At 41.1% G+C, this 14,419-nt stretch overlaps 1 protein-coding gene across 4 annotated transcripts in view; it reads right to left on the bottom strand.

The window, feature by feature from the left end:
- The window catches only part of CDC42BPA (CDC42 binding protein kinase alpha), a 159,157-nt gene extending 150,321 nt beyond the window's left edge, over positions 1-8,836 (bottom strand). For 3 of the 4 annotated variants that reach the window (XM_083732033.1, XM_083732034.1, XM_083732035.1), the window contains exon 1: positions 7,089-8,824. In XM_083732033.1, coding sequence (XP_083588159.1) covers positions 7,089-7,266 — 178 coding nt within the window. In that variant the 5' untranslated portion in view covers positions 7,267-8,824. Of the gene's footprint in view, positions 1-7,088 lie in introns of all 4 variants that reach the window. The other variant, XM_083732036.1, reaches the window with a different exon arrangement.
- Positions 8,837-14,419: the final 5,583 nt, after the last annotated feature.

Below are 14,419 nucleotides of genomic sequence, written 5' to 3'. Positions count from 1 at the left end.
TTAAAGTGTCTTCAAAGCTGGCCACTTTTAGTTTGAAAGTTTTTTTTAAAAAACTGCACAAGGACCTAATCAAGGATCCTGCACGTGTTTTAAGTCTCCTTGCCAGCCATTATTTACATCCAAATATGGTATAATATTGGTAAACAGCACCTCTGGGGGCAAAAAGTAGCCAGGGGAGCTTTTGGTCAGGAAGTGGAGGAAAGGAGCACAGACTGGATCAGGGCCCACACAGCTGCTTTTTCTTCAAAATAAGAGTGCCCAGATTAAGCACATATGTAATGTCATAGGTAGTGCAGCTCCTATCAAAGTGTCTCCTAAGAAGGGCATGTTGAACCCACCACCCTCCATCTTGAAGTCTGCAAGTCCAAGGCTTCCAAAGCCAGCAAGCAGATGTAAGCCCTGGGAGCTTTACAGCATCAGCTCCTAGGCTTAGGTTCAAGGTAAGGAATCCTGTGGGTGACCTGAGCACCCTGCATGCCCCAATCTGAGAGCAGTGCCCAGCAAGATGAAGCATAACTTCTTTTTACCTGTCTGGGAATACTTTCTCTCAACTTTCCTCATCCTGGATACAATCTCTGTCAAGGGATGAGACCCCCCGGGAGGTGAAATTCCCACCACCAGAGATGTAGGCGGCTCTGCCCTAAACTCAGGGTTGCTATAGGATAGTGGCTTTCCACCTGGCTGTTCCCATCACAATAGCTCCTCCAAAAGCTTCCTTTCCTCCCTGGGACTTTTGGCTTGGCCCTCTACACCTGTGAGCTAGAGATTGCCAGACTCCCCAACCTGCTGCTCCCATCCAACCTGTTTGTGTAGGCCATTCTTCCTGAGCCCTTTCCTCTTTGTCTTCCCCAGTCCTGCTCTTCATGCTCCCTTTCTGCTGCCTTCCTGGTTTCTTCAGGCCATTTAATGGTTCCAGTGCCATGAGGCCACATCCCTATAGTGACTCTTGACAGAACCCACTCTTTACAAATCTAGAGATCACCTCAAATAGCTCAAATCATAGTTGGCTTGCAGTGAAGACAACATTTAGGTTGAATTTCTAAGCTCTTTTCAATTAAGAACTATGTATGTGAGTGTGTGTGTGTGTAAGTACAGTCTCAAGTACAGTGGTACCTTAGGCTACATATGCTTCAGGTTACAGACTCCGCTAACCCAGAAATAGTACCTCGAGTTAAGAACTTTGCTTCAGGATGAGAACAGAAATCGTGCTCTGGCGATATGGCAGGAGGCCCCATTAGCTAAAGTGGTGCTTCAGGTTAAGAACTGTTTCAGGTTAAGAATGGACCTCCGGAACGAATTAAGTACTTAACCCGAGGTACCACTGTATATGCCTGCAGTTTCACAGTAGAACAGCAGGTGTGTCTTCTGGAGACCAAAGCAGAATGCCTACGTTAACAAATGGTCCTATATTTATCATAGGCTCTCCAAAGCAGTCATAATAAAACTAATCAGTACTTAGCAAAGCATACAGAAGCAGATCCAAAATAGGAGATGTTGTAGACAAGGCCAAATAATACTGGGGGGGGGGGGGGACATGTCAGGAAGTTAGTGCTGTAGCATTCCTAATTGTAGGTTTGCTCTGCGTGTTGTTCTCACTTAAAATTGTAACTTCAGCCTGACAGTCTGAGCCCACAAATGGGATACTCCCATGCTCTCCTCCCATCAATTACATTTCATGTTTAAATATTTAATGTCAAATATACAAAAGAAACAACAAAGTTGTATTAATTCAGTGACCAAAGCATATATATTGAAATGTGTGCATTAAAGGTAAAGGTAAAGGTACCCCTGCCCGTACGGGCCAGTCTTGACAGACTCTGGGGTTGTGCGCCCATCTCACTTAAGAGGCCAGGGGCCAGCGCTGTCCGGAGACACTTCCGGGTCACGTGGCCAGCGTGACAAGCTGCATCTGGCGAGCCAGAGCCACACACGGAAACGCCGTTTACCTTCCCGCTCGTAAGTGGTCCCTATTTATCTACTTGCACCCGGAGGTACTTTCGAACTGCTAGGTTGGCAGGCGCTGGGACCGAGCAGCGGGAGCGCACCCCACCGCAGGGATTCGAACCGCCAACCTTTCGATCGGCAAGTCCTAGGCACTGAGGCTTTAACCCACAGCGCCACCTGCGTCCAATGTGTGCATTAGACTACTATAAATGAACTCAGCCTCAGACACAGGATTATAGTCAAGCACATGTATATTGCTTATCTCATCCTCCAGTTCCAACTCTGAAATATATATATATGTAAATTTCTGCTATATATGCTGTGTATAATCCCTTTGCTTTCAATGAGAATTTTCTATTTAACTTTAATGTACTTTGAAGGTCTTCGCTTTGCTGTGCTTAAGTCAAAATATCAAAATGTAATTGCCAAATTATAGTAGTCAAACACTAGTAGCATATAATACAACCTCTGATAAATACAAGACTAGCATTAAATGTCAAATCTCTTTTAAAAAGATTAACATTTTCAGATTAGCTATCAACTGCATGGAATTGGAAGTTCAAGTACTTTTAATAGTAAGGTGGTCTCAAAAACATTCATTTCTGCATTTATTATGCAAAGCCTGGGAAAGACGTAACATTCAACACCCCCTGCCACATGCATGTGAAAAAAACACTTCCACATATACATACTGGGGAAAGGACATCCCCTCCCCAAATAGCCCTTCGTGCTGCTCCAGGAACATCTTAGGTAGAAGCCTTTTGGAGGGGGGGATACATGTGACTACTGTATGAAAGGGGGTCCTTAAAAGTCTCCATGTGCAAGTAGAGATACTCAGGCTGATCAAGACTGCAGCCATAATATTTCCCATTAATAGGAAAAGGAAAAATTCAAAAATATAGATTCCCCCATATCATGGAATATTCCACCTTTGGTGGAATAGAACCATCAGCACTTTTCTAACACTGGAAGTATATCAATGACCAGATCAGTAATTCTGACTTATAAAATAACATAACTATAATACAGTAGAGTCAAAATATGAAGTTCTGTTTTTTCTCATTGGTATAAGACTGTAAATCATTAATAATGCAAACTATTGTAGTGGTTGTCTATGCACATATTTCCAACAGGAGTAGCTGAGTTTCAACAATGATTTCCATGCAATCACAGCTTGTCACCTGACTTATTCTTGCCACATTATTAAGTGCTTTTGATATATATTTATCTCATTTATTAATTTAAGATAAAGAGCCAGAAGAATCCATGGTACGCTGAACATGTCAGCCCTGAAAACCCCTGCAGGCCGTGAAGACACTGGTACTTCAGCTTTGGTTTGATGCTATAAAACTGAGTTATTGCCATCTTAACACATAAGGCTGTACAAGTGAAAGAGTCTATGTTGTGCAACAATGGGCATACATTAAAAGTGGTGTCATAATGATGAGCTATTACAGACTAAGGTGTGAACCAAGATCCTTCAGATCTCACATATTCTATGAACTCAGAAGGTGGCCTCAGGCAAGCCACTCCCTTTCAACCTCAGTTCCCATTGGCAATATAGAGATAATACTACCAACTCATGTTATGTGGTTATCATAAGCATAGCTAAGATAAAGTACATTAAGCATGTTGAACATGCATTATAATCATTTAAATAATAGCTTAAATTACTCCCTATGATTTGCATGTGACTTACTAAGAAATTAAAATAGTATTGGGACTGCAGCCTTAAAGGTTGCCTACTTGTAGCTTTCATTCCAACCCTAGAAATAATGCTGATATCTTCCTTGAAGGAAAAAAATGTTTTAAAATTAACCAATATCACACTTTAGCATTTATTTCACTGCTGTATTACCTCTTCTAATCCTCTGCATCCTTGTCCTAAGTTACCTCTTCCAGGGTCACCAGCGACAACGGATGCTGTTATACAAAAGGAGGACAACATGCTTTGCATTCTCAAATCTTTCCAGCTGGCAGGCTCCAGTTGCTACAAGGAAAGGATCTCCTTATTCTGTCACTTAAGTGTAACTAGCGTTCAGTGGAGACTAAAATTGCTCATGTATACATGGAGTACACTGAAATAAACAATGTGGCTCAAGGCCAACATTGTTATGTATTTCCAGGATTTATAAAGATTGGTCCTCAAGGATTACAAAATAGTAAGTTATATATGAAAGAAGGTGTTCTGTAAGGATATTTTTACATCCAGAGTATTTTTAAATACGTTTTTAAAAAATAAAGACAGTGTGTGTTTCCATAAACAAAAGCATAGAAGAAGATTTAAAGATCTACGATGTTAATCTAAAAACAGCCTATCCCTGCCATCTTTTTCCACTACTCCCACCAAGATTAATATGTAAAAATCAGAAGCTCTACAATCTTTAGCTACCAAATTATGCTTATTACAACCCTAACATGAAATCTTTAAAACAGTAAACTGTACAAGCAATTTACAGTCAGATACAGCAAGGAATAAGTATGATAGTCCTGGCTTTAACTAAACACAAACATGCAACTATAAACCATTCTATAAATGTTTTACCATTCTTCTGCCACACATTTTTATTCTGACATGAATTTTAAAGAAAAGGCAAGTCATAAAGAATTTTAGATGATCACTCAGAACTAAACTGATTTGGTAGCCATCATGAACCCTAAAAGCTGGAAAAACAATAACCACACAACAGTGTAACTAAAATGTGCAACTTATTAACAAAATGTGTTATCCTTTGCTATACTACCCTTTGTATATAGGGTACATGATAGCTTTTCCAGGAAAACATTCTTCCCACCTTCAGTTTTGGAAACTATTACAAAGCGGCTACAACAGAAGAAAAGATGGGTCTGCAGGGCCACTCCATTACCTCTGAGAGGCCAGTTCCATTAGGCTGCAGCAGAAAGATGGGAAGAAGTGTTAATCCAGCTCTGCTGGGACATCAGTTCCAGCAGGCTCTTTCTGACCCATTTCCATTTAAGCTGGTCATCCTAATAACTTTGCAGCCAAGTTTGCTCCCCTCCCTCCCCACCATCATTTCCGTTTGTGTTATGTCTTTTAGACTGTGAGTCTGTGGGCAGGGATGCCTTGTAATCTTATGCAAGCCAAAGGGAGCCACTTTCTCTTGAAAACAGCAAAAATGCTTTAAACACATAAAATAATCACCCTCCTGATTAAACACAGTAAGACTGAACAAAATCCAAATCAAGCCCATGTGAATGACTTCAAAATGATGTTTCCTACTGAACTGCTACAAATATGTGATCTGCTGCAGCCTTCACAAACACTATTCACACCCATCAATGTAACTGTAAATTAAGGTGAAAGCAATGAAAATTCAGATGCTCAGCATGTTTCCGCAAATAATTTTTGTCCCTGAGAAATTAATATAAAAAAGCGGAAGACAAGTCATGAGAGCAAAAGCTGTAGCCCTTATTCCCTACATTACATTTCCTGTTTCCCATAATCCCTACAGGAACTGCACTATACTACAATTTACCTTCAAATACTCTGTTAATATATGTACTTGCTTGCCTGCTCTCTCTCTCTCTCTCTCTGTAAATTATATAACCATACACTTCAAACAAACAGAGTATCTGAAATGAAATTAATATTTTCCTTCTGTAGTTGTAAAGTTATATGTGGGAATAAAGTAAATTTAAAGACTACAGAGGCACATGTATAGAAGTATTAAAATCTTCATGATAGTATTTATCTTTTGACAGTGTACAGTGTAAGTTCCTAATGAGAGTACTAATTTACAAATCTGAAGTTACTTCGAGAATCATGAAACAACATTCATTTGTCAAAAAGCTCTCACTGAGAGACTGAAAGATGTACATTCAATGTGATGGAGCCTTACTGTCATATTCACACCGCTAAGTTTATCCTGCTTCACAAAGATATTAATCTATTGATTTAAACCTGTTTGGTACAACTTTAGAAAAACATTTTACATAAGAGAACCTGCCAAACTTCATTTATACAACCAGGTTAACAATTTCAATCTAGTTTTCTTTTTAAAGGCATCTAGTGAGGGATATGATCTAATATCAAGCTGCAACTGTTCTAAACTGTGCCAGAAACAATACAGAAATGTCTAGTATTCTAATTATTTCAATGATGCTTACTACCAAGTACAGTAAGTGGGTATAAAACTGCAGTGTTAAGTAACACTTAGGCTACAATCCTTTACCCACAGAGATCAATGAGACTTACCATACAATAAACTGTTCCAAGTTTGGACTGTTAGTGCCTAAGCTGCCTTAACTATCTGTACACCAAAAATGCAGAAAAAAAGAACAACCTGCTATGCTTATTTTGAATGCAGGGCACACAATGGCTTTCTTTCAGGGATTTTATTATGAAGATCCTGGTTATTTGATATAACTAGCTTAAACCAAACCGGTTAAAAAAATTTCTAAAAATGTTTCAGTCCTCTTGTACTATTTTGGTCAAACATTTTTAAAAATACATGTTTATCTATAGTATGACTTTGACATTTGAAGGTCATACAATAACTGTTCTCATGTGACTTCATCTCTTGTGCTCTAACTACTGTATATTTAGAAGGAAATAAATAACCAGCCTTGTCATGATGCCAGCATTGTTCAGTCACCAATTATCATTTGACTTTCATTAAAAATCCTGAAGTATTACAATACTGTGTTTAGAATGAGAACATGCACATTTGCCTGCCTACCAACTTTACATTTTTCCAATGTGTTTTACAGAGGTCAACAGTAGCTGAGGATACATCTAACCCTTTTGTACTCCCACTTCTCCATTTTTTTGCAGATATTGCAAATATTTCAGGCAAGCAACATACAATTTCACTATCTTTTAGCTAAGCAAACTTATACATATATATAATAAGTCATATGGTGTTCCACTGTCACTCATTCTACAGATGTAAACTTCAAATGCAGAGCCTTAAAAGGCCCATCATCAAGACCAGTACTCCCTAGGAGATGTGCACCTGAGATTCCTGATGTAAAATTATGGTTATTCACCAGTTTTGTATTGTAAAATACAAACAAAAATGACTTAGTAGCTATAAACTCTAGCTATAAACACATGCAATCTTAAAATAAATCATACCAGAATACTAAAAGTGGACAGGAATATCATGTTTGATCAAACTTACCCCATTCTAGATACTCCAGAATATTCTTCTCTCTCCTCAGGGGTGAATTATTACATTCATCATAAAGGCAGATGAGTATATCCAGCAGCGTTTCCACACTAAAGCACTGCCCATTTGTCTGAGTTGGTCCATCCAAAATAAACTGTTCCAACTGTCTCAAGCGTACCTCTCCAGACATGATTGCTTCAGTTCTTAATGGGCCTCTCCTCAATTATTATTACTGGTTATTTTCGAAAACTCTAACACATCAGAATGTTTTAGTTTCTAAAAAGTGTTTTGAAAAGTCAGTGCTTCTTCAGGGATGGTGCTGAAGGTACAATGCATCTCAAGAATTCCCACTCTGAGTACTCTGTCTTGGTCAGCTGTTTCCACACACACATACACACACACACACAATATATACAGGATATTGGAGAAAAATAATTACCCTAAAATCTCTTTTAATACATTTAAAAAGAGAAAATATATATTTTATACATTTAAATAATAATATTAAAAAGAAACCCAACCCAAGACTGAATCCACTCTTCCCTCATATAGATGCGATTTTATTCTTTCTTTTTTTTTAAAAGGTCTCCTCCTTCATTCAAAATTCAGATCATGCAACGTAATCCCGAAACGAATCCTTACTGCATCATTAAAGTGTAAAACCCCCATCCAATTTGCACCGGCGATTCACTTTTCGAGGAAAAAGCAGCAGAGGGAAAGATCGCTGGAGATGGGGAGAGGGGAGGCCCCCGGCGAAAATCAAAATGCACAGGCTTGGGAAGGTCTAGCGCTGGAGAATATCCGCTGCTGCTGCTGCTGCTGCCGCCTCCGCCGCCGCCGCCACCACCTCCTCCACCACCACCACGGCTTCCACCTCCACCACCTCCACCTCCACCACCCTTTGGAAAATGCATCAGTGGCAATTCTTCAGAGAGCGGGGGGTGGGGAGAAGAGGAGGAGCAGCAGCAGAAGGGCAGGAAAAGTCCCCGGGAAAGGAGCCTTCTTCTTCTTCCCCTCAGGGTCGGGCTCCCTCTTCTCTCTCCCGTCGCACCAGCTCCTCTCTCCGGCTACCCGACCAAGAAAGGTGAAGCCTTCATTTCCTCAGGCCGCCGCCTTGGAGGGGCGAATATTCGCCCTCCCTGGAAATGCCGGCCAAGGGGAGGCTGAGCGAATAATCCCTAGCAAATCCTTTCCATGTCGCCGCTGCTTGTTTTTGTCTTGCGGGTGGCGGAGGAGGAGGAACAGGGTGACTAAGGGGGGCTCCTTCACACACAGCCGGCTTCCCCCCCCCCCCACCCTGCCGCTGTTTTCCCAATCCGGGTGCCGCGTTTAAGGCATCTTCTCAGGGCGACGCGGCGCTGGTGATGCAGCTTCCCGGCCTCCTTCTCCTCACAACTGCCCGCCCGCCGGCCGCCGCCGGTTTCCTTTTCCTCCTCTCGGCCTCCGCTTCTCCCCCGCCCCGCGGCTGCTCCTGACGCCCTCACGCACAAACTGCCGCCGCCGCCGCCGCCGCTACTGAAGTCTCGGGATCCAACATGGCGGCCTCTTCCCCTCAGCCCCCCCCCCCTTCTCTCTCGCTCCCCAGCAACTGAGCCAGCAGCGGAGAGGACAAGCCGCGGCTGTTGGGAACGAGAGAGAGCGAGGGGATAGAAGGGAGGGAGAGAGGGAGAGACGAGCTGGCTTCGGAATGCCCGAGCCTGGGAGGGATGATGCTGCTGCTGCCGCCGCCGCCGCTTCTCTCGCAGCACGGAATGCAGGGATACAGGCGGACTGAGGGGAGGGGACGGCAAGCGCGGAAACGCCCTGCGGGCTGTTGCAGGACCAGGTTGCTAAGCAGAGCTGGGAGATTGTCTTGCTGCCTCTTGGTGACCTCGCGAAACTGGCCCCCTGCTTTTTCTTGTCTCATGGATCCCTCAGAGGAGGGATCCCCCATCTGCCTTTCCATCTCTCTCTCCCTCCCCCCCTCTCTCTCTCTCTCTCTCTCACACACACACACACACATATACAAACACAGTGCTTTAGGGCTATGAACCCCCATTCCTAGTTTGCATTGTATGCTCCCACCTCTTAAAAAGAGCACCCTCCCGGGTTGGGGGCTCTCTCTGTCCCAGAGTATTTAATAGCCCCCTTTTTATTACTTAAAAACGAACAGGAAAATCTTGGTTTGTTTTTTTTAGGAAAAGGCACTTGGGTGAGGAGGGCACCCATTATTTCAGAACTACAGCTATTGACTTTTTTTTTAATGAATGAGTTGAAAAGGAGAATTAACAAAAACTAGGATGGCCTTGATCCCCCTACATTAAAGGTGTAATTATACCCAATTCCCCAGGAGAAAGTCCCATTAAATTCAGTAGGGCTTTATGAGTAGACATATTTAGCATTGCGCTGTTAATGTTTTCACACGGCGTTGTCTACACAACCTTATTTTCCTTATTCCCTTATTTTCATAGTGCCCGCAGAGGATCACTACTCAAAATGCAGGGTTGCCAAAGTAACTGCCCCATCATACTGATTTGGCACTTCCATCACACACACTGAAGCTTTTGTTGTAGGTCCTTCCAGCACTTTCCATTTTTAGGTAGTCCACTTTCTATTGTATGTGTATTTTCTCCCCTACTTGCCCACATTCACCCTTACATTTCTTTCTAGATCCTGGTGTCTCTTCATCCCCTGTGTCTGCTGCATATGCATGGACATGGAGGGGGGAATGAAGCTGCCCCCCCAGTCGAGTTAATAAATAAAAATACTGTACCGTATTTTTTGCACCATAACACTCACTTTTTTCCTCCTAGAAAGTAAGGGGAAATGTCTGTGCGTGTTATGGAGGAAATGCCTACAGGTGGCATGCCTACGGATTTTCCTCCTCTAAAAACTATGTGCGTGTTATGGTCGGGTGCGTGTTATAGAGCGAAAAATACGGTACTTAACTAGCTGACCAATCGCATCACAGACAGCTCAGTTCTGCCCCCCAATACAAATCCTGCCCCCTCCAACATAAATCCTGGCTACTCCCATATGCATAGGCACACAGTCTGCAAACACAGTAGTATGGTAGGGACATCCTTTTTTAATATACAGGGAGACAAAGGTGTATTAACAAAGGCCAACATTTCTAAACAACTTGCACTTTTAGAATTACTCTAATTTCACAACTTCTTACTGAAACACATTTTTCCATATTTTCTCATCCAGGGCAATAGACTGTCTTTAAAGCCAAAGCTGCAGTTTGGGGAAAAGGCAGGGTTCGTAATAGAAATTGTCTGCAACTTAAATATAAAAAGGGCTAATGGATTTCCATTATGCTAGCATGTCATGCCAAGGTACACAAAGGTATAAATAAAATCAACACATATTAAGCCCATAAAACTTAGTGTTTTATTCCAGATGTCTTGCATGATAATATCACCTCATCGTAAAGCATCATCCCATTTCAAAAGTTCCAAGAAAATAATGAACTAACAAACCTAAGTTGTGGGAGATAACATTGGCATGGAAGATTATTTCTACACCCAGTGGAATTTTGCATTCCTGCAAAGTTTAAATTTTTTAATGTTATAAAGATTTATGTTGCTATGAAACAACAAAATGAAAGCTTTAAAATGTTTTGGAGGATTTATGAAAAGATAGTACAAAAGAGTAATGTATTTTAAAAATGAGGAATGGTAAGTTGATATTAATAGCACAATTGGAGACATGTCTACGCACAACTAAGTTCCATTGAGCTCAATGTGATTTACTCCCAGAGGGTTTCAGCTTAATCCTTGGAAGACAAGCATGGGTTTAAAAATATTTTTTCCCTGAGTCAAGCTTTGCATATTTGTGCAGGGAAAGAAAGAAATGGTTGATGCTCTAAATTTATCTAATGTTATGCATTAATTAAGCACTGGTGCTCTGTTTAAGCCCTAATCTTCAAACAGATTCATTTCAGTAGACATTCTCAGTGACAATCATATAATTTAGCCCCTATTTTGCAAATCCCACATCTCCCATTAACATTTACTTGAAAGTCCAAAGAACGTGGTCCCACTAATTTATTTTTATTTTTACTTTGTCGTTGTTGCAGCTTATTATTTTACATGAGTTGGATCACAACTGATTTTATTATAAGACTCAGCATCCAGTCATATAAACAGCCATAGTCTGAATCTCTTGACTATACTTACTACTTCTAAAGACCATTTCCCAGCTTCCCCACTTCATAAGCATGAGATCTCACTCTGTTTAGAATGCAACAGTGTAATGTAAAGCAGAGCTGTTCTCAACTCTAGTTAAAGTAATTGTAGTTGATTAACCATGTGCATTTTACAGCACAATCCTAACTATGTCTACTGAGAAGTCCTTCAGAATTAAATGGTGCTCACTCCCAGGTAAGTAGGGTTACGATTGCAGCCTTTAGTCAATAATTATTGACTGTGCCACTGAAGCATTGGGGGAAGGCTGGGTTTTTTTTTTAGGGGGGCAGGCCCCCTCAATGTTCAAATGGTCTTGCACATGACATTCTGACTGTGCAACGTCATGTACATTGGTTCCTCCATCCTCCAGAGAAGGTGGCACCTCTGCTAACAGCAAACTGCAAAAGAAATGCTTGCTGGTTTGTCTGTCATGATTAACTGTTACTGAGTAAGGAAAAGAAAATGGTAACAATGTATTTGTTGGGACAAACCAAGATCAGAGCTTTCTATGTAGAGCTCTTTTAAGTCTGAAGTTTTACTCTGAAGTCACATCAATCAACTGCTTTGCCAACAATGCAAATATCCTCTGTACGACACAGAAGATAAAAGGTGTGTTGTGTGACTTAAAATATCTGTTAAGAATAGCACGTTTATGTATGTAGATAGCTATCTCAGCTGTGCAGCTGTAGTTAAGTATCTGTCAGTCTATCCATTACATTTGTATATCATATGATATATGTAAATGAATATGTGCTTGTATCATAGCTATTTATGGACATATGCACAGATAGTATGGCAATGTATGCATAGATAGGCATGATATAAGCACATATTAATGCAGAGAATTTAAATATAGTTAAAAGTGCAGTGCTGAAAAATACATGCCATCTGTTTTCAATCAAAGCATCCTATTTTAGATGAACCGTGGGATCCTGAGTTTGGATTCTTGGATCCCATCCCTGTTTCTGCAAGGGAGATACTGCGCCATGTGTGTCCCTTTGATGCCCCATGCAACTTTTTTTTTCACTATTTGCACAGAATTATAGAAAAGCTAAGAGGAGGACGGGATGCGGGTGGCACTGTGGGTTAAACCACAGAACCTAGGGCTTGCCAATCAGAAGGTCAGCGGTTCGAATACCTGTGATGGGGTGAGCTCCCGTTGCTCGGTCCCTGCTCCTGCCAACCTAGCAGTTCGAAAGCACATCAAAGTGCAAGTAGATAAATAGGTACCGCTCCAGCGGGAAGGTAAACAGCATTTCTATGCGCTGCTCTGGTTCGCCAGAAGCGGCTTAGTCATGCTGGCCACATGACCCGGAAGCTGTACGCCAGCTCCCTCAGCCTATAGAGCGAGATGAGCGCCGCAACCCCAGAGTCGGCCACGACTGGACCTAATGGTCAGGGGTCCCTTTATTTTTACCTTTTAAGTGGAGCACTGAGCATAGAGGCTGTTTGGCAAATTATAATATGGAAATTGATTTTAAACATTCCGTATTTCCATTTTAATACAAGCAGAGAAAACTTGCATGCTGGTAGACTGTAGTCAACAGAAGCAAGATAAATCTCTTGTGTTGCGTTGGAGTTTGGACATTTTCCAGAGATGGCAGGAAAGGAAGCATGAGTGACACACATGCCACCCCCAACATATTTCTGTTTGAAGGGGGGAAGATATGTGTGTTCTTTTCCCACGTTGAGGGAAGAGTCATATTTTGCTTTCAAATATGACTTGCAAGTGTGAAGATGGGAAAAGAGACTGAATCCAAAGACATTTGAAGCGGCACTAAGTGCGTTTGAAGATTTGGTGTCACTAAACCCACCGAATTGACAAAGGTCATCAGACGTAGACCGAGGGTTAACACTTAGTGATATTTATTCACAGTAATGATAAATACTAGACCCAAGTAGAAATGAATTCCTTCAGAATCTCTGCTGACTCCCAAAGGATCAGAATTTCTAACATGGATAACACAGAAACCCAAAGATATCACTGTAGATCAGGATTAAAATGGAATCAAATTTTGGAACACAGATAAGTAACTTAAGTTACATTACAATGGCTACTCTTAAACAAAACAACAGACAGTGGAGAATTCTGCCTGCACACCTAGAACAATTCCACCACTGGTCCATCCTGTGTCCTATTCTAACTAAATTTTGGGAGATAGTGTTTGACTGTATAAATATGACTATATGGGAAAACTTAAAAAATTAACAGGAAAATATTCTTCTGTATATACTATTAAATGGAAGTTGGCAACTGCCTATGAACTCTGCAGCCAAGAGACTGGTACTGATGAACTGGAAGAACAAAATTATGGCCCTCTTTAATCAATGGATTGAAGACATGACAGCACTCACAACATATGAACAGATTGCTTGTAGATGCAGACTTTGTTTGGGTAAATATATTGAAATTTGGAATGTGTTTATACAGAATATAGTAGGTTATTATTAATAATATATGTATAAGCAGTGCTTTTTTCTAAAAATGTTTAGGGGTGCTCTCATTTTCCTACTCATGTTGAAATGAGGCCAAACTTAGATTCACAAAATGTTTAGGGGTATGCATACTCCTGTGTCTCTCCAGAAAAAAAGCACCTTGTATATACAGTCATATGCAGTCAAACTTTGGTTCTCGAACGGCTCCATTTTTGAACATTTCGGTTCCCGAACACTGAAAACCTGGAAGTAAATGCTCTAGTTTTCGAATGTTGCTCAGAACTCAGAACGTCCAGCACGGCTTCCTCTTGAGTGCAAGAACCTCCTGCAAACCTATCGGAAGCTGCATCTCAGTTGTTCAACGTTTCGGAAGTTGAAAGGTCTTCTGGAACAGATTACATTCAACAACTGAGGTTTGACTGTATAAGAACCATATATGTATTAACATATATTGCACTTTTTTCTCCTCTTTTTATTTTTCTTTCCTTTATTTTGTACAACTGAAAAATAAATAAATAAATAAGAATATATTAATCAACACTGCATTTAAAAACAACCACACCAGTATCCTATTGCACTAGTCTTCTTATTCATTTCCTGAACCTTTTAAACCTAACACCCAAATTTAGCAGGATGTAGGCATAAGAGTATGTGCTGAGGAGAACTCAGTGGGACTTTGAGGAAACACGTATAGGATCAGGATGCATGGTAACCAAAACAGCAATTCTGCACATA

The sequence above is a fragment of the Podarcis gaigeae genome, assembly GCF_964106915.1.
Source record: "Podarcis gaigeae genome assembly, chromosome: 3".
Lineage (NCBI taxonomy): Eukaryota > Metazoa > Chordata > Lepidosauria > Squamata > Lacertidae > Podarcis > Podarcis gaigeae.
The sequence above is the reverse complement of the archived record's forward strand: the minus strand, read 5'-3'. Positions and strand labels throughout refer to the sequence as shown.